This window comes from Typopeltis vanoorti, chromosome 4 (assembly GCF_054136105.1).
Source record: "Typopeltis vanoorti isolate ZY-2024b chromosome 4, IOZ_Tvanoo_1.0, whole genome shotgun sequence".
Classification (NCBI taxonomy): domain Eukaryota; kingdom Metazoa; phylum Arthropoda; class Arachnida; order Uropygi; family Thelyphonidae; genus Typopeltis; species Typopeltis vanoorti.
Genome location: NC_143552.1, coordinates 92247539 through 92274703, shown reverse-complemented (window position 1 = coordinate 92274703; position 27165 = coordinate 92247539). Strand labels below are relative to the sequence as shown.

The 27165-nt window shown below is 35.8% G+C and overlaps 1 protein-coding gene across 1 annotated transcript in view; it reads right to left on the bottom strand.

Moving 5' to 3' along the window:
• LOC150107495 (uncharacterized) overlaps positions 1–27165 on the bottom strand; it is a 1121546-nt gene that overhangs the window by 204056 nt on the left and 890325 nt on the right. Inside the window, exons 71-72 of the mRNA XM_090392112.1 lie at positions 24049–24204; positions 1604–1810 (exon numbers count right to left, since the gene is read on the bottom strand). Of these exons, the coding sequence (XP_090248238.1) occupies positions 1604–1810; positions 24049–24204 (363 nt within the window). The remainder of the gene's footprint in view (positions 1–1603; positions 1811–24048; positions 24205–27165) is intronic.

The window sequence follows — 27165 nt, the reverse complement described above, 5'->3', positions numbered from 1 at the left end:
AAATTGCCTGAACTGCGTAAATATAGAAGAAAATTCGTTGATTATCGACTGAATAACTAGAGAAAACTCTTGTGTCAATTTAACTTGATCTGTGTTTTTATGAGATTCAAGATCTGCAAAGAATTTTTTTCTATTTGGAAAATATTTGAAGGTATTGGAAATAACATCATTTGAAAATTTGTAATTTATTTTCAAATGCTTTAATTAAATCAAACATGACAATAACTGTCTTGTTAACACTTTGCAGTTTAACATTTAATTCATTTAAATGTTAGCACAAATCAGTAAACAATATTAATTTCGAAAGCCATATAATCAGTCCATTAACTGATTATATTTTTCAATGATTTTCTCATTATGTAAAAATGTCCAACTTCATCTAAACACTCAACAAATATTTGAAGAACTTTTCCACGACTGAACCATCAGACATTGTTGTTGTACATAAGTAAACCATTGTACATTAAATTTACCTCATTTAATAATTCTAGAAATTTTCATTTATTTAAAGCGTGTGGAGATATAAAATTGATCAATTTTGTTACAAGGCTCATAATATCTTCTAGTGGCTTGAAACTAGCCTTTGCGCATAAAACCTGCTGATGTATAATGCAATGAAAGCCCTGAACTGAATGTCCAGTATGTTCGGTAAATAAATTGACAAAACCATTTTCCTCTCCAGTTATACTGTGAACACTATTAGTAGTTACTCATACAATTTTGGAAAGATCTATTTCTCTTTCAACAAGTGCATTTAGAACTGCATTGCAAATATCTGTTCCTTTTGTTGTTGTTGCTAATGATATTAAACTGATCAATTCTTCTTTGATATTATTCCCAACACAATAACGAATAAAAATTGCTACACGAGCTGATCCAGTTATGTGTCAGTACTCTCATCTAAACAAAAAGAAATTAAACCAGAAGATTTTATATCTATTTTTTGCTGATGAGTTATATTTTTAGCCATTTCCAAGATTCTGTCTTTCAACAGAATCTTGGAAAAAGCAGAATAGATGCCACCATATTTTTAGCTAAAGGCAAATCTTTTATTCTGTGAATAATTTTTTCCTTGTTATCAAACTTTTCAAAGAGAACTGGTGCGCATTTTAACCATGCTTCTTTTATATATTCCCCATCGCTAAAAGGTTTCCCTTGTTTGGCAATTATGTTTGAGGCAAAAAAAAAACTAGCAAAAGTTATATTTGAATGACTGCAGATCAATTCCATTAGGACTGTTGACTGAATATTTTTATTTTTAATTGCCTAAGAAATAGATTCTTTCTGTTTTCATCCTTGTTTTTATCAAGGAGCAATTTATGGTTTGTCTAAATATGCTGAAACAGCACCAACACATTTCCTATAAGACTGTGGATGAAGAAAAGTAATCTTTGAAATGAGCCAATACAGTTTCAATATCTGAGATGGATCTACATTATACCAGTTTCTGGGACAATTATAGCTTTGGTGTAATTCCAAGAGATTTACTGTAAGAAGCAAGGTACTACTAGTATATTACTATGCTGGTAGATGAGTGTGTGTGTGTGTGTGTGCGTGTGTGTGTACACACACATATATATAAAAGTAAATAACTCTAGCTTACCTCCTTGGCTTCTTTATAACCATGATCCAAAGCTCGTGTACGTTCTGCAGCTTTAGAGACTACTCGTTCCCACCTATGCTGAACACTAATGAGCAAGTTCTTAATCAGTATAACATCTTGCTTTTGACTGAAATACTTAAGGTGAGTACCCTTTTTGTCAAGATTCAGCATTACTTCTCTGTGAGCTCCAACATCTTTTTGAAAGTTCTAAAACACAAAATTATTTTTAATAAACACAATAGATACCTTGTGATTCTCTCTATGTTATTCTGTGTATAATTTATAGTTTTTATTTATACTGTAATTTGGTTTATTCACAAATCAGAGAGCGAAATAGAAAGAAAGATTTGGGTTCATTTGTTCTGGTGTAAAATGGTGCATCAGTTTCAGGGCTATAAGCTCCAAATCTATGGTCCCTACTGAGACCATAAACATTAAGAGCATATGACAAATCATTTATATATAGAGAAAAATAATCTAACATGTACAAAGGACTAAGATAAGAGAAATACAGTTAGAAATAATTCTAACTATAATTATGCAGGTAAAAATAAAAATTAAAACAGATAAGCTCAGATATCTGATAAAATCTGGCTCAGTGTATAAGATTCAGGAAGATTGTTAAATATGATAAAATAAAGACTGCACTTATTAATCAAATTAGGGCAGTCTATTAAAATATGAAACTGGTTCAAATTGAATCAAAGTACTCACTCACACATAGGCATGTTTTTTTTCTTCCTCTTAATGAGAACCCATCTATGAAATGTTGATCAACATATAGTACCTGTATGAGCAATAAGGAACTTGTCACATTTGCCTTGAAAAGCTGTAAATTGTATTCCTTGGGAAACATGAGATGGCAAACTGTTTCAGAGGGCAGCAGTGAAGGAGATGAATGAAGAGGAGGATAAATTTATTCTGTGGGTTTGGAGCTGAACAGGAAACTGAAGACCTGTGTGAAAGTGAGTGGAGTGTATTAGTGAGAGAGGAGTATTAATAGACCTGATTGCTTATTTCTGTATAGAATTCAGTATCTTTAGGGAGCTCTCAGGGGTACCATCCCAGATGTGAGGGCAGTATTCAATAGTTGGGCAGATTTGTGATTTGTATAGTCTTATGAGTTGTTTGGAGTTAAAGTAATGCCTCAAGCAAAAGAGAAATCCAATTTTTTTGGATACAGAGGAGGCAATATTTGTAATGTGTTTGTGCCAAGAGAGAGAGAGAGAGAGAGAGATTTGAGGTTACATTTATCCCAAGAAGGTAAATCACTTCCAGAATAGAGATTTGGGTACTGTCAAGGGTAAGACTGGAAGAAAGGGTTTCTTTTTTTTTTTTTTGTGGGATATAATGCAGAGCTGTGTTTTGCTAGCACTGAGGTTAACAAGATTATCCAAACCCCGTTGATAAATGTTTTGAAGATCAGAATTTAAGGTGGTACAGATTAGAGTTCTGCAGGTTGTGGTAATTTGTGCTTTGTAAAGTTTGTCAGAAAAACTCTATTCCAGATTGGTAGTCAGCTGGAGTAGATTGTTTACATATAGAAGGAAGAGGGTAGATGAAAGAACAGAGTGAAAGAACTTGAAGGTCTCTAGCATTAGTTATATAGTTAGAAGATAAAGAGCCATTACCATCACCCGAAGTGAGCATCTAGTCAGAAAGCTGGCTATCCAATTGCAGAATTCAGTGGGCAGAAATAATGGGAGTTTACTTAATAGACCTTTGTGCCAGACTCATCAAAAGTCGTGAAGATATCAAGGGCAACCACTTGAGATTTGCCAAACCTTTCCATGGTGTTTGTCCAGAGATGGGTGACATAGGTTAGGAGATCCCCTGTTGACCAACAGTGACAGAATTCATGCTGTCTGTCATTTATTAGATGAGAGTCTTTGAGGTAGCATAGATGTTGGGTATTGATGGTTATTTCCATTACTTTAGAAAGAATTGAGGCGAGAGAAATTAGACAGTAGTTTGAAGGTAACGATTTGCCACCCTTCTTTGGAATGGGTTGTATATGGGCTAACTGCCAGATTGAAGAACAGATATCAGTAGAATAAGAAAGAATTGAAAGGATTGTGTATTCATTTGATTTGTTTACTGGTAGAACAGAAGTGATGGTTGTAATGCACCAAGATGACAATTAGAATGCAAAAAATAACAAAAAAACAATAAATAAAATATAAGTTCAATATAATACACACTTCTGTATAATTTTTTAAGGATATAACTATAAAATTAATACAAGAATATTGGTAAATTAATATATTTCAAAATATCATTATATAAATTAACATACTATAAAAATTAAAAAAAAAAAAGACATATTTGATGAGTCAGATAAAATATGGCTGCATGCATTAGACAAATGAGAACAGTCTTAAAATATAATGGACAGTTAAAATAGAACTCCAGTACTCACACACATAGCCATGCTACAATCTTTCAACAGGAAGGATTGTGTAATGTCATTATGATCAATGATATGCTGACCAAGAACAATGTTCTATCGTCTCTGTGTGAACAGGACTGCTACAGTTTAATTTCAGAGAAATTATACTGCAAGTTCAGGGAAAACCGGGAAAACTTTTATAAATTGAATGGGGATGTTAGCTTTTGTTTTGTGTGCCTGTAATGAGTAAAAGAGATAGGCAGATGATGACCTAAGGGATTGGGGGGGGGGGACCTATAGCATCTGCAGCCTTGTTTCTCTTGATATTCAACATATGCAAATATCCAACAAAACCTCCTTATAATAGATGTTTCAACTAAGAAAACACTGGATGCAGAGTTGTATCAGACTATAGTCTGATACAGTTTTTAGTGACTATAGTGAGCTAAGGAAATCCATATCAGTGGTGCCCCTTAGACAGTATTCTATCTTTATGTTGGAAGTTTTTTCCTACTTGGTTAGACTATAATAAATTTAGTTCAATCCTTTATCCAAGTGTAAGTAAGTGGGAAAAAACTTCCAACATCTTTCTCTAAATCCAGAGTAATTTAATAATAAGGTGGGACACCTTTTGGCAACTCGCATTTATAGCAAATTCCCCAAACTATTTTGAGCTTTTGAAACTTTTGTACATTTGGGATTCCACCACAGTTTGGGGAATTCAACCTCAGGTGGTAAATAAATAGCAAAACAGAAAATAAACAGAAGCAGAGAGGACAACTACCTCTATGATGGTGTTAAGAGAAATCTGTTGGAAACAGGTATGGTCCCTGCAAAAATTTTGACTCCTCAGTGAGAACCCAACAGTGTAGTGGTATCACTGAACTGTAATTGAAATTACAGTAACTGAATACTGTAATACTGTAATTGTTTCAAATTTCTGTATTGAAAATAAGTTCTGTATTAAGTCTGTAGACTATTAAATAGAGTATTAAGTCTGCACAATTAAATTAGCCTATGGTATAAATTATAAATCAAGGGTAAAAGTATATATAAAATAAAGTTATAAATAAGAAAATGCATGAATAACTTCCTATGAATATGAAAGTTATAAATATTGATGGGCTGGCAGGTGGCATGTACTGGAGTGATGGCATGAATGGGAGCTTACAGATAAATCCTTGTTTTGATATATAATTCATGATATCTTTGATGATTAGTGGTTGTAGTATTCTATTCTTGTGTATGATTGAGTGTATTTTATTATTATTTTTTGATATATTTATACCATGTACAATACCCACTACATAATGATGGTGCACAGGGAGTTTGATATGGGGGGGATTTTATAAAATGTAGTGTGCATGTGTTTTATGTTATTCACTGCCAAGATAAAATGGACTGTAGTATGAGAGTGACAGTGGAGAGAGAAAAAGAGAGAGAGAGTGTGTCACATGCTTTATGAGCCAGATATTTCATTTTCTTGTTTCTGACTAGTACTGCATTTCTGGCTCATAACTCTGAAAGCCGTGTTGTAGTGAACGGAGTTCTGGATTTAAGTGATAGTGAAAGAGAGTATAAATGAGGAGGTTGAAAGAAGCAGTAAGATAGTAAAAAATTAAACTGACAGACTGCAAGATAATGTACGTAATAGGTAACAAGGATGAAAGTGCAACCAATATTGTAGAGACAGTAAAGAGCAACGAGAAGGTAATTCAGGATATGAAAGTGGAATTGGTGAAGATGAGGCAATTGTGGAATGAAATCATGTAGAGAAGGGAGAAGAAGGCTGGAATAAAAGATGACAGTATGAGAGAGGTGTCCAATGATTCAAGAGTGATCATGTATGGGAATTCGATTACTAGAGGTGTGGCAAATGAGAAGATGTGAAAGGTTCACATTCCAGGAGGCAGATTGAGCAGAGTGAGTGAAGCACTAGAGATGAGGAAGAAGCAAGCAAACGAATTGTCAGTGGTAGTAGGCATAAATGATCTGAATGGCAACAAGGAGAATGTAAGGATGGATATCAGGAGGTTGCTAAGGAGAGTAAAAGATAACACTGTGGTAGAAAAGGTAGTCAATGTATTGCCCAGGTATGACAGTGATGAGTTGAGATGGTGAGCAAGAATATGAATGGAATGCTAGTGGAGTTGTGTGAAGAGAAAGGAATTCATTTAGTGAATGTGTGGGATGAATTTGAGGGATAGATGGAGCTATGTAAAAGAGATGGGCTACTTTTAATGGATTGGGTGTGAGTCAGCTGGAGGAACTGTTGCTGTAAGAGAGCGATGACTGAAGTAAATGGCAGACTTGAGGAAGTAAGAGGTGGTAGAGATGATATGAAAGAGCAGGTAGGTAGGATAGGAGAGCTTGTGAATTCAGAGTGAGTGGTATATGAGTGAAGAGAATAAAAGAGAAGGAATAGAATTCAAACAGGGGAGCTTGGGGTGGACAGGGAGATACTGTGTGAGAAGAGTGGATGTATATGTGTACAAGAAAAGATTAGGATGACTAGAGATGTGGGGAAAATAAAAAGCTCTGTGGAGGGTATGAAACAGTCACATCTAAGGGGTGGGATTGGGGAGGCTTGTGATAGAATCAGAAATATGCTAGTATGCATGTTTACAAATTTCCAAAAGTATTGAAAATAAAGCAAATGAAATTGTAGCATTAATGGTGTATTAATATTTGCCTAAAATTTGTTTGAATAAGTGACTAGTAACATTCTGGCAGGAATAGAGATGGATGGATATAAGATTTTTCATGAGGATAGACAACACAGAAGGGGAGGAGGCATCCCCATCTAAAGTGGAGATGAAAGGGATAAATTGAGCAGAACAGTGACAGTGGTTTTTAAGCAGTATTGGAGGTGAACAGAATGAATATCTACATAGGTATTGCTATAGACCTGGTAATGTGGAGAGTAGTGAGAATAAATGTATAGGCAAATTGGTCTAGCTAATAAGAAAAGGGTAATTTTAATTAGGGGTGCTTAAGGGTCAAAGCTGTATAACTGAGAGGAGACCTCCACATAGCCTTTAAAGGAATGTGGAGAATAGACCAGGGCTTCTGACCTAGTGTCCAATCCTCACCTTCTCGTGGTGCACCCTGATGGGTATCTACCTGGATACTGAATGAACAAGGATGGGCTGGCGATTTGGGATTTAGCCGACCAAATTGTATTCTTATTGGCTTAAACCAAAATACAAAATGATGGTACAACATGACAAAATTTCATGCCGGCTGAGGGACTGCCTGATTAAACAAGGTCCCCATTGTTTTTGCCAGGGGGTAACTAGGGCAAACAACGAAAAGTCAGCTACTGGAACAAATCTGAAAACACACCCCAACTCAACATCACCAGAATTAAATGATCAGTACTATCAGCATAAGAAGCCTGAATGGCAAAGAAATGGAGCTAGCTGAGGAATTAGATAAGTACCAGATCAACATAATAGGGGTGACCGAAACAAAAAAGACAAAAACTGGTGAGATCTTTCTGAGCAATAAATACAAAATGTTATATTCAGGCAATGACAATCAAGGAAAAGAAGGAGTAGCCATAGTATTCAGCACTAAATAAACTTGAGACTGCCTTCCATTCTTCTTGAATGGAAGGCAGTCTCAAGTAGAGTGATGTGGGCAAATATCAGAATAGGGAACTGGACAATGAGACTTATTTGTGCCTATAGTCCCACAGAAAGTTCTAATAAGATAGAAGTGAGGAATTTTTTGAGGCTTTAGAGAAAGCAACTGACACAATGAAAAAGGAAAAGTTGGTCCTTGTTGGGGATCTAAATAGCAGAGTAGGAAATGATTGTGAGACATACAAAAATATTTTGGGAAAATTTGGAAAAAAGAGCAAAGCTAATAATAATGGCCAATATCTGTTGGATTTCTGCTCAGGACATGGACTGGTTATTACTAACAAATTGTTCAACCATAAAAATGTGCACAAATTCACATGGAGAGAAGAGGCAAGGAATAAGAAAAGTCTCTTTGACTATGTTATTGTTGATAGTGATGTTTTCTCCCTGCTGCAGGACACCAGAGTGCACAGAGGATTTGAAATTGGAAGTGATCACTATTTAGTCTTGAGCAGGATAAAATTGAATTTCATATTGAAAAGAATAACATGTAAGAAAGTTTTAAAGCAAATAAAACTTGAGCAGCTCTCAGATGTGAAGTGTAGACTAAAATACACAATGATTATTGAAGAAAAAAATGAAAGAGTTTGAGAACAGGAACCAAACCTTGGAGATTCAGTCATAAGCCTTGAAGAAAATCCTGATTGATTCAGCCAGAGAGGCATGTCGTGAGGTTGTCTGCAAGGATAGAAATATCAGGACTCCATGGTGGACACAGGAAGTTAAAGAGGCAGTGCAGGAAAAGAAGAAAGCATATCAAAAGTTCCTGGCAAATAAGTCAGCTTGTGCTCTTAGAGAATACAGAGACAAATGTAAGAAAGCTAAACACTGTGTAAAACTAGCTAAACAAAAGTCATGGGAGGACTTTGGCAAGAACATAGAAAATAAATATCAAGAAGGTGACAAAATATTCTGGAGGTTATTAAAGAAGCTTAGAAATGGAGGAAAGAGTGCTGTAAAAGGAGTTAGAGATGATAAAGGTGATATGAAAATGGGAGAAAAAGATATCTTTGAAGTAACTACTTCGAAAAATTGTTAAATGAAACAAGCAGTGATAGCACAGTGGTAACAAACACTCAACAGGCATACAGTCAGGAATACATATCCATACTTGAAGTAGAAAAAGCCATCAAAGGCTTGAAATGTGGGAAGGCAGCAGAAGTAGATGATATTCAACCAGAAATGTTGAAGTATGGTAGTGGTATAAAAGTCTTACAGTGGCTGAACTGCATAGTTCAGAAGGACACAGGGATGAATTCCCGATGATTGGAGTAGAGCTCTCATAGTACCCATATATAAAAAGAGAAATAAAACTGAATGTGAGAATTACAGAGGTATTTCCCTACTGAGTCTTCCTGGTAAGATTTATGCAAGTATACTTGAGAAACAGTTGAGAAGAATTATGGAAGAAAAGCTTGGTGAAGAACAAGCTGGATTCCAGCCAAATAGAGGCTGTCAGGATAAGATCTTCACTTTACAACAAATAGTTGAGAAATCATGGGAACATAACAAAGATCTGTATGTAAGTTTTTGTCAATCTGGAAAAGGCATATGACAAGGTGCCAAGAGAGAAGCTATTCAATATGCTACAGTTATATAGTGTTAATGGGGCAGTATATCAAGCAATACTTAATCTTTATTTGAGTTGTAAGTCAGCAGTTAGAATTGAAGGAACTATAGGAAGATGGTTTAATGTTAAATCTGGTGTCAGACAAGGATGTACATTATCCCCTCTGTTATTCATCATCTATATGGATCACATTATGAAGGAAAGTGGTATTAAACCTGATATCAAAATTGGAGATGTTAATGTCAGCTCTTTGCTTTATGCTGACGATGTTACACTTCTAAATAAATCCGCTACAAGTCTGCAAGATTCTCTGACTAAATTGAATAACTGTTGTAATAGATATGGTATGAAGGTCAGCAATAACAAGACAATGACAATGAAAATAGGTAGAGGCATTGAAAATATCAACTGAATTGTGAATGGAGAAGCTATAGAACAAGTAAAACATTTCCACTACATAGGCACGACTTTTTAGTGAAGATGGTAAATTAAATATGGAAATAGATAACAGGATCAACTAAGCTGGTATGGTAGGAGGTCAACTCAATAAATTTATATTTAATAAGAGAGAAATTAGTCAAAACATTAAATTAGCTGTATACAAGACAGTATTCAAGACAATTTTAACTTATGGATCTGAGAGCTAGATCAGAAGTAAAACAATTGACCAAAGACTAGAGACCGCAGATATGAGAGTCCTGAGAAAGATTACGGACATGAACAGATGGCATTAATGGTAAAATCATATTAAAAATGAGGATATTAGGAAAGAACCTGACATTATCTGCATCCAGGAATGCATTAGCAGAGCTAATCTCAGGTGGTATAGTCACTTAAGCAGAATGGGAGAGGAAAGATTAGCAAAACAAGTGTTCTCTGCCCAGCTGGCAGAAAAAAGACCTAGAGAAAGACTAAGATATAGGTGGATTGATTCAGTAAAAAGTGTCTTAGAAGATAGAAATATAAGATCAGATAATGTTGGAGTCTTGACAGGTAACAGACTGATTTACAGGAAAATTGTAGATAAGAAGTTAGTAATGATGTAATTTTTCATCTAGTACTATCATATCCTGTACACCCCTTAAGAGTAAATGTCAAGAATTTGATGATGATGATATTAATTATGATAATATAACTAGAATGAAGAGACAACATCTGAAGGAAAAGAGAATGAATTTCTTGAGTTTTTGAGGAACAACTACCTTAGGTAGTACACAGGATCAAAGGTCTTTGATTTGAATATTTCATCACAGGATGTTATTGTAAATTAGGTGCTGAATCTCCCTTCAGTTGGTGAGAGTGACCATGAGATAATTAATTGGGTGGGGGTTGGCTATTTGAGGATTTCTGTGAGAATGGGGTCTATGCAGAACTACAGGGGGCTGGTGATTATGACAAGCTCGGGAGACAGCTTGCAGCTATATCATGAAATGAAGAATTGGTTTTATATACTTCACATTAACTACCCTTACCAGGTAGTAATGAAGAATTACTACCTGGTAAGGGTAGAAATGTGAAGTACTTGGGTAGTCTGAAAAGTTCTTGGCCTCGACCATAGATAGCAGCACCATCGACAAAATTTTTTTTGTTTCTAAGTTAGTACATCTGTTATAAGCATCCATATGAAATTGCAAGTCATTTTGTCAAGTACACTAGTGGCCAAAATTGTGGAAACCTTTCGGAAAAAGTGTATTTTTGATGTTTGATGGCTCACAACACCACTTTTTTGGTAATATCATAAAATTATATATCAATAGAAAGATAATTTAACACATTCATTGCCAAGCTGAAAATTGGAATTTGATGTGGTGGCCAAATTTTTTTTTTACTTGATAGCGACGTCCACGCGATAACGTGTGATCGGCCGACAGGTGAGAACTCGCATCACGCGATATCGTGTGATCGACAATGAATGTGTTCATCGAGAATGTAATGCAACAAAGTTTGTTCAATTATCTGTATTCTGAAAGTTTATTTTTCACTAGGTTAGACTATGATAAATTTAGTTTAATCCTTTATCCCAGTGAGAGCAAACAAAGTTTGCACCTGAAAATATCTTCAGGACTGAATATAGTGTTGTACTATCTTACCTGGGTAAGATAGTACAACACTATATTGACCTTTGTTGAGGTCTCTTCAGTGGGAGCCAGGCCCAGAGTTGGAGACACCAGGCAGAAGCAGTAGCAAGGTCATCTTTACCTAAGGAGTTGCCAAAAGGTTTGCCACCTTTTTTTATTAAATTACTCTGGATTTAGAGAAAAATGTTGAAAATTTATTTTTCACTAGGTTAGACTATGGTAAAGATGACCTTGATACTGCTTCTGCCTGGTATCTCCAACTCTGGGCCTGGCTCCCACTGAAGAGACCTCAATAAAGATCGAAACTAGTCTGGGTAGTGGGCAATCCCTTAATGCATAACAGTATACATATCCACAAGGAGATGTGTTTTGCATTATGGGAGATACCGGGATAGGAGAGTTGGTAGCTTGCTCCACCTTTGCTACGAGTTGCCTGGTGTTGTACTACTTACCCAGGTAAGATAGTACAACACTGTATTCAGTCCTGAAGATATTTTCAGGCACAAACTTTGTTTGCTCTCACTGGGATAAAGGATTAAACTAAATTTATCATATCTGTATTCTTATGAAAAGTTATAGCCAAATAATCAGAAGAAAAAAAAAGAAACACAACTTGCTTAGGTTGATATGAAGTAGCTTTCCTTCATTTGAATGTAGCCAATGAGCATGAGTGTTTAGAGATCCAATCAGGTGTCATCTTGTTTTGGCAATGAGCCAATAAGGTCACAGTAGGATTCAGCTATTGATGTCATGCATTGGAGCTGAGAGGAGGACATTTGTCAGTGTGTTATGTGATTGCTATCAAGTTGGTTGGTTTTTTTGTATTCTTTCATTTAGTGAGCTTGTAAAACATAATAAAATTAAAGAAATGGCATAAAGAGTTGACTGGTCACCCAAAAAGCAATGTAAAATAGTACTATTAAGTGAATAAGGCTACAGTTATGAAGAAATTAGAAGAAAAATTGGTGGAAACTTAACCAAAGGTGGCATTTCTAAATTTTTGAAGAGGTATAAGGAGACTCAGTCACTAAAAAACCAACTGGTAAGGGCAGGAAAAGGTGCACAACAGCAAGTGATGATAGAAGAATTGAGGGACTCTGCCTATGGGAACAGAAGAAAATCATTTTGGTGTAAACAAGACGAAATGGCACAATACAATGTGAAGTTGAGTGCAATGACTGTTTGTCACAGACTGCAGGAATTTGGTCTAAATGCTAGAATTCCACGAAAAAAAAGCCATTTTTATCTCTCAAACAAAGATTAAACTGGGCTAAAACCCATGTTAACTGGACAGCGGAACAATGGGACAGTGTTATTTGCAGTGATGAGACCAAAATCTCCCTATTTGGTAGTGATGGCATAAAATACGTAAGGAGAAGAATCGAAGAAGATTTGCATCCAGATTGCATTACACCTACCATGAAACACCCACTTAGTGTTATGATGTAGGGTTGTATGACATCAAAAGGTGTGGGCAGAATTTGCATGATTAATGGGAATAAAAATGCCCCAAAATACATAAATGAAATACTTGAGCCCAAACTGAAGCCTTCCGCACGTGATCTTTTCCAAGATAATGAAGCATTTATATTTCAACATGATTCAGTTCTATGTCATGTTGCTACTGCGTGCAAAAAGTGGTTTCAAGATAATCATATTCCACTGCTGGAATGGCCTGGGAATAGCCTAGACCTTAACCCAATCAAAAATCTATGGAGTCGGCTAAAGAAACTTGTTAGTCAGAAGCAACCCACCAATAAAACCCAATTAATAAAAGCAAATAATTCAATCTTGGTTTCACATTATAACAGCTGCAGAACTAAAAACTTGGTTTACTCCATGGGAAGGCGCTGTAAGGTCGTAATTAACGCTAAAGGTTACCCAACTAAGTATTAACTCACATTGTGAGAATTTTTGTATATCTGATTTTTTCTATGTGTTTCACTTTTCTTCTTTGTGACTGCTATTCTAATAAAAAATCCTTCATAAAAGTTATTGTATTACATTCTTGATTAAATTATCTTTCCATTGATATATAATTTTATAGTATTACACAAAAAAAAAGTGGTGTTATGAGCCATCAAACCTCAAAAATACATTTTCCAAAACGTTTCCACAATTTTGGCCACTAGTGTAGTTTGTTTTATACAGATGTCTGAAGCAAAAGTGTTGTCTGTATCCCTTGAAATGGATAAAATTCAGTATCATGCAGTTATAAAAAAATTCTTTGTAAAAGAAGGTTTAACACCAAAAGAAATTCATTCGAAGTTCATAAAAGCTCTCTTCTCCTTTGTTATTGACAATTAATAAATTGGCTGCCGAGTTTAAACATGACCATACCAGCCTTGAAGATGATCCACATGAACGATGATGTCCAAAAAGTGTAACAACACCAGAAATCATTGATCAAGTGAATGATGTGGAATTGGATGACCGGCAAGTCAGAGTGCATGAAATTGCTGAGAATATGGGCATTTCAAAAGAATGTGTAGGATATATTTTGCATGGAGAATTGCAAATGAAAAAGTTTTGCACAATATGGATACTGCGCTTGCTCACAGCAGATCAAAAAAGCACTCGTGTTTTTGAAAATCTCTGAACAGTGCTTGGAGCATTTTAATAAGAATAAAACTGATTTTTTGTGTCAATTTATTGCTATGGATGAGACTTGGATTCACCATTACACACCAGAATCCAAATAGCATTCAAAGTGGACAGAAGCCGGTTTTTCGGTGCCAAAGAAGACAGAGTCGGTTCCATCAGCAGGAAGGGTCATGGCATCGGTGTTTGGGGATGCTAAAGGCATTTTGTTTATTAATTATCTTGAAAAGGGTAAAACAATAACCATGGAATATTATTCCAATCTTTTAACCAGACTAGACGAAAAAATTCATGAGAAAAGACCCAGTTTGCAGAAGAAAAAATCATCTTTCATCAGGACAATGCACCTGCCCACAAAAGTGTTTTGGCAAATGGGAAAGTTAAGGGATCTGCACTATGAACTGTTGGAACATCCCCCTCCCCATTCCCCAGATTTGGTTCCCTCTGACTTCTATCTCTTCCCAAAACTAAAAACTCTTCCTCGCTGGTCAGTGTTTTTCTTCGAATCAAGAGGTGACTGCAGCTGTACAGGGTTATTCTGCAGATCTTACTAAGAACCATTGCAGGGACGGGATAATGGCGCTGGAGCATCACTGGAATAAATGTATTACTCTTAAGGATGATTATGTTGAAAAATAAAAATAATTTTTAAGTTATAAATTTGTTTTTTTCATTGTTAGGTCAAGAACTTTTCAGACCACCCTCATATAAGCAGCAGTTAATTAATGAAGCTGGTGATTATGGAAAGAAGTGTGGAAAGAAGAGTTTAGTGGGAAGAATATAGACGTTGTGTAGGCATTAATCAAGAGATATTTAATAGCAGCAATGTGTGAGTGTATTTCAAAGGTGAAAAGGTGAAACAAGATAGTTGTAAAATGGATGAATGAAAAGATTAAGCATGAAATCTGGAAAAAGAAGGCCTTCAGAAGCAACACAAGATGAATGTTAGTAATGATCAGTTGCATGAAGAGTACAAAGAATAGACCAAGAAGGCAACTCAATTGGTAAAGGCAGCAAAAGTGATTGGCTAATTTCAGTGAGAAGAAATTAGCCAATCAAGCTATGAAAAATCTTAGTTTCCTAGTAGTGAGTTCTTTGGATACGTGGTAAGTAGAAGGAAAAATGACTGATGCTAGTTGATGACACTGGCATATTGGTAACCAATGCAGAGGATAATAGTTGAATTATTCAACGATCAGGTTATCAGTGTATTTCATCCCCATGAAAGAAACATCAGAAGAAGCTGGGATGTAGAAGGTATGGCAGAGGAGGGACTAATGGTGAATGGGGCAGGAAGTATACAAGGAATTAAGGAAACTTGATGTTAATAAGGCAATAGGATTTGTTGGTATATCACCATGTGTCTTGAGGGAATGCCCTATGTAATTAATGGCACTTTGGGCACATTTATTTAACATGAGTCTTGCAAAAAGGTGAGTCACAAAGGAATGGAAGGTGGGAAGAATTGTTCCACATCACAAAAGGGATAATAAGACTAAGGATACAAAGTATAGGCCAGTCTATGTATGTGTGTCTGGGGTTGTTGTTAAGGTATTATAGAAGTTGGTGAGGACTAGGAATTCAGGATTCAGAAGTGAGTTGATCTGATCTGATCCTGTGGCTTCCTCTCTTTGAGAGGGTTGTAGCTGATTACTAGGGTGATAATGACACAAAGTTGTTTCCCATTGCCTTCCTTGCCGTATTTCTATGCCTGTAGCCTGTGTGTTCACGGGTCTGGTTTGCCTGCTTGCAGGATGAAAAACCCCAGATAAACTGGCGAAAAAACCCTGCTGTCCATGCCCAAGACCGGCTAACTTGGCTATGACTGAGGAAGATCAGCTTTAATCAGCCATAGCCAACTACGGCTATGGCTGATTAAACTCCTCATGTCGTCAACAGGAATCGAACCTAGGAACTCTTTCCCCAGGCATATGGTTGCGAAGCGCAAAGCCACTAGGCTAACCATGCGGATGAAGTGAGTTGATAACAGCAATATTCTTTATGATAGTCAGCATGGGTTTGTTAGGGGGATGTCATGTTTCAGCAATTTATTTACGTATTGCAAGAAGGTGACAAATTCACTCAATCAAGGAGATGCATGTACAGTTTTATACTTTGATTTTTTGAAGGCCTTTGAAAGACTGCCACACTACCAGCTAGTAGCTCAACTGAAACAGATGGGATTAGATAGACTGGCAAGTTGGATAGCTGATTGGCTGTTGGACAGGTATCATCAGGTTGTGTATCGAGTGGTATCCCAAAAGAGGAAGGTCACTAGTGGAGTGCCACAGGGATTTGTTTAACTTTAGATGTGCAGCTATTTATCGATGATGCAAAGATGAGTAGAGCTGACATTTTATCATTTGGTTTTCAGGGGAATGAGGATGTATTGGAGAAGATCCAGAAAAGGATTACTAAATTAGTGTCAGTTCTATGGAATGTCAGATAGGAGGAGAGAGAGTGAAGGAATGCAACTTATAGAGACTTGTGAAAAGAAGAAGAATTACTGGATTACTAGATTAATGTGAAGAAGATATCTCATAGAGTAAAGGGAGGCAGGAGTAGAAGTTGAGGCCATCCATGGAAGTGTATAAGGAGGTATGAGCAGGAGAGTGAGAAGCAGGTTCTTTGCATGAAGAGTGATTGGTCAGTGATTGGTCAATTTAATGGATTTAGGTTAAATCCATTAAATCCATTCATGTGCATGACTTGATGATCTTTTGGCATGAGAGAGTATAGAGATCTCCCACGATGAATCCTTTGCCTCCATGGATTAATAACAATAATGAGGTCAAAATGAATCTAGACCCTTTCGAATATATCCTCATCACCATAAAAAGCTGGTCACTAAATCTGCACACAATAATCCACATGAGGCCTGATCAAGGACTTACAATGGCAAACCTCTATTTCTATATGTCAGGGTCATCCAAATCACTGCCATTATCTGATGTGATGTCTTCACAACTTGTGAATGTGGCCCCTGAATTTCAGGCCCTTGTCCACCACTCACAGATTTCTCACTCATCTTCTCTAACTCCTTTAGTTTCCTCAGCAAGTGTATACTTTGCATCTCATCATTGCTTACCAAATTTCCACCCTTACACTTTGCAACATTAAATAGTTCCACTTACCTGTCCATTCATGCAATCTATTTAAGTCCTCCTGTAAAGCGATCAAAATCTGCTTGTGTTCGCATTACTCTCTCCAATTATGTATAATCTGCAAACAGCTGCATATCACCAGTTAAACCTATCCCATTATCATTAATATACAAATTGATCAACAATGGTCCCGAAACTGACCCCTGCGGCACACCACTAGTGACTTTCCCCTCTTTTGTGATACTGCATTCCCATATACAACTATCTAATACCTATCTGACCCCTAGTCACCAATCCAACTCAAAAGACTGTTATCCAATCCAATTTCTTTCAGTTTACTTAACAGTTTATGTGGCAGCCTCTCTCTAAAACATTTACAAAATCTGAATATACCACTGTATATGCATCTCTCTTGTCCAAGACATTTGTCACCTTGTTATAGTACATAAGTAAAACATCATCTCCCTTTAACAAACCCATACTGACAACCAAAGAGAATACTGCTGTAAAATCCATAATTTATAAAATGAATGCTGATCACCGTGTAACACTAAAAGAAAAGAGAATACTGCTGCTATTAACCTATCAACCCATTTGTGTTTCCTAGTTCTCACCAATCTCTTTAGTACATTCACAAAAATTTCAGTTATACAGATTGACCTATAATTTGAAGTCACAACCTTTATGTAGTGGAAAAGTTTTACCTTTTTTTCCACTCCTTTAGAACCTGTGGTGTTGTAAGACTTATTAAACAGGCATGCCAATTCTATTGCCAATTCCCTGAAACATTCCCTTAAGATGCATGGTGATTATGTCATCAAATCCTACTACCTTATTGATAAAGTTTATTTATTTCCTTATATACCTTCTACTCATTCACAATAAAGTAATCCTCTCCTGTGCCCTTTACAAGTTTCTCATGATTTCAACTCTAATGAGGATGAAACACCATTATAAATTCATCACTGAATACCTCAACATCTACAGCACTTACCATTCTACCATTTTCATCCATTAACATCATCTTACCGCATTTTTCCTTCTATATTGGGTAGAACAAGAGGCCATTGTTGGAAACTGTATAAGGAGAGTGTGAGCAGAGGAGTGAGGAGAAGGTTCTTTGCATAAAGAGTGGATGTTGAGTGGAATGTATTGCCTGAGTCTGTTGAGAATGTAGACACATTAATCAATTTAAGGCAGGGTTGAATGAGCATTGCATGCAATAGTGTGTACCTCCCATGATGAGTCTCTGACTCTATGGAGGTCAGATATGAATATTACTACTAATATTAACAATGCCACATATCTAAAAAACTATCTCGGACTTTTGTTGGCCTGATTTGCTAATTTCTGCTCATACTGCACTTTTGTTGTCCTTACTGAGTCACTCTTCTGACTTGCTCTTCATACTCTTCATGCAACTAATTATTACCATTATTCCTTTTGTGCTGCCTTCTTCTTTTTCCAGATTTCATATTTAATCCCCTCACACATCCATTTTACACCTACTTTATTCAGCCTTTTAACAACCTTTGGAATATGTTCACATATTAATGCTGTTATATATTTTAGTGAGAAGATTATGGGAACAGTGTAGCTGTAATAGAACTTCACAAGTTTGGAATGTGTTATTTTTAAAACGCTAAAAACACTTGGAATCAGTAGGATCTTTATGTACCGGACTATTACCTGCTATAATGATACAGAAGATGTATCTGACTGCTAAAGAGTAAGTTAGCCATGCTGCATTAGAACACAACAGCTTGTGAGGGCTGCAAAGGCATGCTCCTACCTTAATCTTGTGAGAGTGCAGAAAATGATGCTGTGAGAGATGAATGTTTTGCAGAGATCAAAATGTCCAGTAGAATCTATCGTAGTTCTACTGGACAATTCCTAACATCACAGCTTATGCAGCAGAGGGTGAAAAAATCAAAGGCACTTCTATGGTGCTACACAAACAACAGACACAGAGATATCCTCTTGACAGATGAGATTTTTGCAGCTGAAGAATTGGTTAACCACCAAAATGATTGGGTATATGCCTTGGATAGTCAAACAGCACATACCATAGCATCCAGGATTCAGATGGGTCATCACCCCCAAGTCAGTGATGGTTTGGTGAGGTATGACATATCGGGGGGGAGTGGGGTATCCAAATTGCATTTCTGTGAGAAATGGGTCAACTCCTCCACCAAAGTATCAATACACCATGCTGGAACCTGTGGTATGGCCCTTGTTTCATAGTACGCAGTGGACCTTCCAACAGGACTCTCAGCCCTTGCACACAAGGCAAGATCCACACAACAGTGTGTGTAGACAAATGTGCCCGAACACATCACAATCTGAAGTTCTGATTTGAATCTGTTGGAATTCAAATTGTGGTCACAGCTTAAGAGAGAGTAGACTGCAAAAAATGACACCAAGTATTACCAGCCTGAAGGTGGCTTTGGGGTGAGAAGTGACAGCATTTCTGCTGGATTGTGCATGCCACCATCAATTTATACCCTCATGGATTTCGGGTGTGAGTGAAGGCAAAAGGGAGACATTTCGAACATTGAGTGCTGCTATATGCATGTTACATGTGTGGTTTGTTTGTGCTGAAAGCTGTACATGATTTACTGATAGATTAAAGGTTTACACTGTTCAACTTGTAACAGTATTTATGATTAGACATACTTAGTCTAATGTGCCTAGATATATTTACTACTACTTCCAACATCCACTCTCTTCCTATGCCATGTCTCCCTGTCCACCTCGGGCAGCCTGGGTGGACAGGGAGACATGGCATAGGTAGGAACATTTCCCTGTTCCTCTTGCATTCTCATTCTATCTTCATCTCTCACACTACTGCTGTTTCAATTGACAAGCACTTCAGTCTTTTCAATACCACTCTCCTGTTCTTTCACTTCATCTCTTACTTCTGATCTCTTGCTTGCATCACACACTGCACTTCCATCTACCAACAGTTTCTCCAGTTCACCCACTCCAAGGCAATTTGAATGAAATCCATCACTTCTGTATAATTCCATTCTTCCTTCAAATACATGCCCACACATCCATAAACTGCACTCCCTTCTCCTCACACAGCTCTGCTAGCATACTATTCACAATACTGGCTCTCCTTCTTAACTCATCAATGTCATACCTCGGCAACACAATGACAACCTTTGCCACTACACTATTATCTTTCACCTTCCTCAATAACCTCCTGATATTCAAACTTACATTCTCCTTATGTCTTGCTCATCTCCTCCTCATGTCCACTTAAATCATTTGTCTACTAATTCTCTTGCTTGTTTCCTCCTCCTGTCCAAAACATGAATTATCTTGTTCATTCTCCCTCCTGGATAGCAGACCATATGAAATCTCTCATTAACCAATCCTGTAACAATGGAATCATCATACACTGTTTTTCTCGAAAGTTTATTTTTCACTTGGTCAGACTATAATAAATTTAGTTTACTCCTTTATCCAAATGTGTGCAAAAAAGTTTGCGCCTGAAAGTATCTTCAGGACTGGGGTAAAGTGGTACAACACCAGGCGACTCCTTGCAAAGGAGGAGCAAGCTACCAACACTCCTATCTCAGTATCTCCCATAATGCAAAACACATATTGCAGATATGTATAATGTTATGCATTAAGGGAAGGGCCACTACCCAGACTAGTTTCGACCTTTATTGAGGTCTCTTCAGTGGGAGCAAGGCCCAAGTGGAGATACCAAGGCAGAAGCATTAGCAAGGTCATCTCCTATAGGAGCTGCCAAACAGTGTGCCACCTTTTTATTAAATTACTCTGGATTTAGAGAAAGATGTTGAAAGTTTATTTTTCACTTAGTCAGATTATTATAAATTTAGTTTAATCCTTTATCCAAGTGCGTGCAAACAAAGTTTGCGCCTGAAAGTATCTTCAGGACTGGGGTAAAGTGGTACAAACTTTCTCTATATCCAGAATAATTTAATAAAAAGGTGGCACACCGTTTGGCAGCTCCTATAGAAGGAGATGACCTTGCTAATGCTTCTGCCTTGGTATTTCCACTTGGGCCTGGCTCCCACTGAAGAGACCTCAATAAAGGTCGAAACTAGTCTGGGTAGTGGCCCTTCCCTTAATGCATAACATTATACATATCCGCAAGGAGATGTGTTTTGCATTATGGGAGATACTGAGATAGGAGTGTTGGTAGCTTGCTCCACCTTTGCAAGGAGTCGCCCGGTGTTGTACCACTTTACCCCAGTCCTGAAGATACTTTCAGGCACAAACTTTATCCAAGTGTGTGCAAACAAAGGATTAAACTAAATTTATTATTGTTTTTCTTGAAGTCATCACCTTTTTTATCCTTTTTTCTTTTATTCTATTCTTTTGCACATTTTCATTTGTTTTCACTAAGTAACTAATATCACTCCCCGTATTCCTCATTTCATTTTGAATACCTCTTTCTTCAAATCTCGCATTCCAGGAATTTCACCTTCTGTCACTCCTGTAGTCTCACTACCTCTCAGTCTGTCACACCTTTCCATTTCCTCATTCAGACTTCCTTATCACTTACTTTTGCTTCTTCATTCTTGCATTCTTTTACTACCTGTCTCACTATTTTTGTTCCATTTCCATTACTTTCATTTACACTAACTTTCAATCCTTCAGTCTGTTTTGCATTTCTTAACTCATAGGCTAACAAAATATCACACATTCTACAAACCCATATTTTCTTTTGTCTCTTGTTTAGCCTCTCCACATTCACATCCCTCACATTCTGCCATGCATACATGTTACACTCATGACATCAAAAACCATTTTTGAAAAATCTACATTGTTAATGGCATTTGATTTTCAACCACTCACCTAGTCCCACCAGTCAGTGCCCGCGTGGTTAATCTCTTGAGTATGACCATTGTGTTCCATTCGAAGAAGGCAAGATTCAAAATTTCAAGTAATAAAGTTAGTAACAATTCCCCAGTAATCACGTAGATACACTAAATTATCAAAAATAAACAACAGTATAACAAAATTCAAGTCAATATCACCACTTATCACGCAAAATAGCACTTATCTTTTCCAGAGATCATTAACCAACATGTTAAGAGGGAAAGTGAAAAAAGATGATCATCTTGACCAGTACTAATAATCTAGCAGGTAACAAGTGCAGTACATAGGAAAATATGAAAAATATGATCTCTTTTACCAACAAATCTTTTTACAAGTTGAGTTGCTTGTAAAAGAGAACATTGAGATAGATTAGAGAAAAGATTAGAGTTTTATGAGGCATAACCATGATCGATATTCCCCTAAGTAATGTTTCATGAAGGAGTTGCTCTGAATATTTATGTGTGGTTTAACAAGAATGTTCCCTGAAAGGAATTTTTTTTATGAGTTTTAGGTACCTGTCAACCCTTCCTTGGAAAGGAGGGTGACATTTTCCTGATCGGCATTAACCTGTTGCATGAATAATCAGAAAAGATGGTGTATCTGTAGGTTTCAGATAATGTTTACTTTTTCATTTTTGCAAGAGGTTGATGTGCAAATGGTTTCTGAACTGGATCAGTGTTGTTTAGTTCCTTTGATAAACTCAAGGTTTAAAGATTCATTCTCAAATTGAGAGAAAATTCAATGCTAGATGAAATGATTGTCCTTGGGGAAAAAAACTGATGTTGCAATGTTTTATGAGCATGGTTGAGACTTGCAAGAGCTCACAAAAAAATTTTAGGATGAGAGATGAAAGATACATTTTCAAAGTGTGTGTCCATGTGGGTGTGGTGAGTATAGAACACCAGAATTCCATACTCACCACACAGCCAAATATGGATGAATGAACATTATCAAGTAAGCAATGACTGAGCTTGAAAGTTGAACACAAGGACTATTCCAGACAACACACTGGTATCACAGCAAACCTTGGATCTTGATCCTGGATAATGTGGAAGAATACTATCATCTACAACAACAGTGATTTTTGCAGGCAAGCCCATTACTTTATGATTCAGCTAATTTTTTATGATTTAGCTAATTGCTTTATGATTCAGGACTGCTTGTCTTGCCAAAGCAGGGGCTGAAGCAATGCATGAGCACAACTAGGATCCTCTTTGTTGGATATTCACAGGTCACCATGCACAAAGATATGGAGACAGGATGTTGGATCCTAATAATGATTGTCTGGAGGAAAACAAAAATGACTAAGAGCAGTTAAAGAAAAGAACATTATAAAACAAGAGAGAAAATGAAATTGGCAAACATCATCACTGGGAAGTTCACTACATATGAAAATGCACCCCCACATAGAGATGGAGGGAGACCAGTATTGGTCCATATAATACTGTTATTCTAAACTGGAATTTTAGAATACTTTCCATTTTTTTGTGTTTTGTTTCCTACCTGTATAGTGGAATTTTTTGTGGGCTAAAATTTCTTCATTCAAAGTTGCAATCTTAATGTTTAATGTCGATATTAAATTTCATTGCTTTTATTTCATACTAAGCATCAAACTTTTTATTACTAGTTTCACTGTAACATGATGCTGATGGCAATTTGGATGGTGTATCATGAACATATTTTCCTTCTCGAGAAGAGGTTTTCTCCTTTCAAAAATTCAAGATGTAGAAAAAGTCATCTCCATAAATATGCTTTAGCATTTCAATAATTTTTGCGCCCCCCCAAAAAAAAACAAAAATTAAAATTTGATATTAATTCAGTGTTTTACATATTTGTCCCCTGCAATGAACTCATCAAAGATTAATACTTCCTACTGAAGCTGTGCTGGTTCTGATATACTACCATTAATAAGGTAACTAAACAGATGAGCATTATTCTATTGATTAACTATGCTATTAAGCAAGCAACATATTTTCCAGTTGTTATCAGTCTGGTTATCATCTTGTCATATCACATAATCATATCATACGTTATCATCTGATCAATGATCTTTAATAAAGTTGGTTTCATTACATTATAATATTATGTGAGGAAGTGCAATAATATTAGATTTTATTATAGAATATTTATTATTTCCTTTTAATATATAATGGTAATTCATAATAAATTAACAACTAAAGGAACATAAATACTCACTCTATGGTCTTCTATTTGTTCCAGAACAACTTTCATTGCTCGACTTACAGGTTTCAAATTTGTAAGGTATTTTTCTGCATTGGTCAACCATTCCACAAATTTTTGTAATGCTTCATGAAATTCTGTTGCTTCACGAAGGGCAATTTCAAGTTTAATCTGGAAGTGACAATTTAAATACCGAATATTAAAATATTAGATATTTGATAAATGTATAATGCATGTTCCAGACAATGACCACTATAGACAATAAGTATTACACAATGTTTCATAGGTTTTCTATTCCTAATTGAAGTCATGAATTATTATTACTACTAAACTTTTACTGAGTCAACTGTTGCATAGAAAATCTAGGTATTCACAATGCACTTAGGCAATGTGCTTCACTTATTCATGACACTCCATAAAAAATCTGCTGCTTGCTCCCTTAAGTGAACAAGGGCATAACAAGCAGTATATTCTTATATACAGGATGTTTCTTGTTTCTCAAGTTCACAATTCCCCTCTAATGGAGATAAAATTTCCTCCCATAAAATCCCGATGTCTGATTCCTGGTTTCATCTTCTACTTCCCATTTAAGCAGCGAAAAAAGGGCTGATAAATAATTTTTTAGGTCAATGAGAGAGAATGTTTGGATGGTAAATGGTAGAAGGTATTATTTCCACTGTTTAGGATAGATATACTATTTTTTGTTGAGCATACCTTCCACAACTCTTCTTTTAATATAGGTGTATGCACTGAGTATTGTTGTCATTTCAATCCATCATTAAGAGCACAAGAGGTGCAAACTGCAACATGAGTCATCGAAGTCATGCTGGGAAATATCTGCAATGGTAGATAGATTCAGTGTACCATAATAAGAAATCCTACTGAGAGGCAAATGAAAACTGCCTCAATGTCTGCATAAAGTTGGACTTGTTGGCATCCTTTTGGGCAAACAGCAAGGTTTGCCCAAAAGGATGGCGACTTCTCCATGGACAGGTCTATTACCTATTCTCTCCTTGTGGATAATAGAACTTTACTACAACATAAGATTGACACCTTGTTGTTGATATCATTCAACCATGTTTTGAGAGATTATGTGAAAATTCCAGTGTAGCAATTTGTTAGTAATTTGTGTTTGATATATGCTTTATAACATGCATCATGGATGCATCTAGCTTCTGGTTTTTTGTAAGGATCAGCCTTTACTTATCTTAGATTTTCCTATTTGGAGAATAGTTGAATGGCCAGTGTCTGTCTCTTCCTAATTCCAAACTTTATACTATTTAAGGCAACAGGTATTTTAATGATTTTATTTTACTCTGGGGGGGGGGGGGGTCCACCAATCTATTAGTGGACCTAAAGACTTTGTGTTAGTTTCACAAGAATACCTATGGTCATGCTGAGCAAGTACACATGTAAAATATAAGTGGAATATATAAGTCTAAAATGTTTATATAAAAACAAATGAACAACTCTTTACAGTACACAAGACAATAAATAAATAAAACAGCATAAATAGATAAAAATTAATGCAGAAAAATGTATGTAAAAGATGTATATAACACAGATGTAAAAAGAAGTATAAAAATGTAGTAAAATTCTTAAAATATCCATAAAAAACAAATTTTTTTAAGAGCATAAATACAATAAATTTATGCATTGTATTTATGTAAGATGTTCTATAAAAATTTAAAAAACAGCATGACACTCAATGAGTCTGATAAAATATGCCTGAGTGCATAGGGCTTAAAAAGATAATGAAAGTGACTAAAATAATAACTGCACTCATTAGCAAAATGAGTGCAGTTGATTAAAATATGAATGATGATGGTGTCTGGCATCACATAGACATGCCCTAATCCCTCAACAGAAAAGAGTGTGCAAATGAGACCTATGCCGAAGTGAGCAAGAAATAATTCCTCTTTGGTCTCTGTATAGACTAGACTGCCACAATTTAACTTTAGATTTGATTCAATAGAGTGAATCATTATTATTGATCTCTCTATTCTATTATCCTACAACCAGGATGAAAGTTTATGTCTGATGATCTGTATGAAATTGGTACAGGGTACAGACAGATGGTGGAAGCTTGAGAAGAAAGCTGATCTAAATACAATATCTGCAGCCTCATTTCTTTTAATCCCAATGTGGCTTGGAATTTAATTGAAACATACATCCAAGTGTAGCTTCCATAACTGTGAAAGGACATGCTGGATTCAAGAAAGCACCATATGTTCCTGTAGCTCTAGCTTTCTTATCACTTGCAAAGAACTCTTTGGATTTTATCTATCTATATATAAGTTATGCACTTTTGGTAGTGATGCAATCTTATGAATTTTAAAGCAAGCTCTTGTACAGCTCAGTTCTAAAATTATTACATTGTAGTGAATTTATTTGTTTGTTTTTTTGGTTTAATGGTGCAAGGACATCTATGATCGTGACATGCCAGAACACATAACAAATAAGCAGCATATATATATATATATATATATTTTTTTTTTTTTTTTTTCATAAAAATATATATATATATATATATATATATATATATATATATATAAACAGAAATAATAATAACAAATGGAAAATGTATACAAGGTAATAAATAAGTAAATATGACATATGACATAACAAATAAAAAGTGTAAAAAAACAAATGTAAAAGATGAGTATAAAAGTGATGCAAAAAGAATTATAAAAATTATTAAAATTCAAAAAAAAAAAAAAACATACATAAAAACCAGTTTTTAAAATATATTTACAATAACGTGTGGAAACTTGTGTGTTTGTAGTTAATGTTAATTTATTTTTACAGCATTGATGAAATCACAGAATTATAAGAAAATAATTACTATTTATTAACTTATTTGCCGATATTTCACTCGTATTATATCCAGCATCTTCAGCGCACAAAAAAACAGTTTGTCACAGTATGCGAAACAACAACAATCTGGTATAACAATGGGACTAGTTTAAACAATTGTAATGGACAACACACAGACTTAGGTCCTAATTAGGTGCCATCTATGTTGGAAAAAAAAAAGGGTATTAATTAGATCTTAAAATGACTGTCTCTCACATTTTTGGTAATTTTATAAGCCATACTTGTCGAGGTTTGGAGTATGTTTTAGAGCTTCTG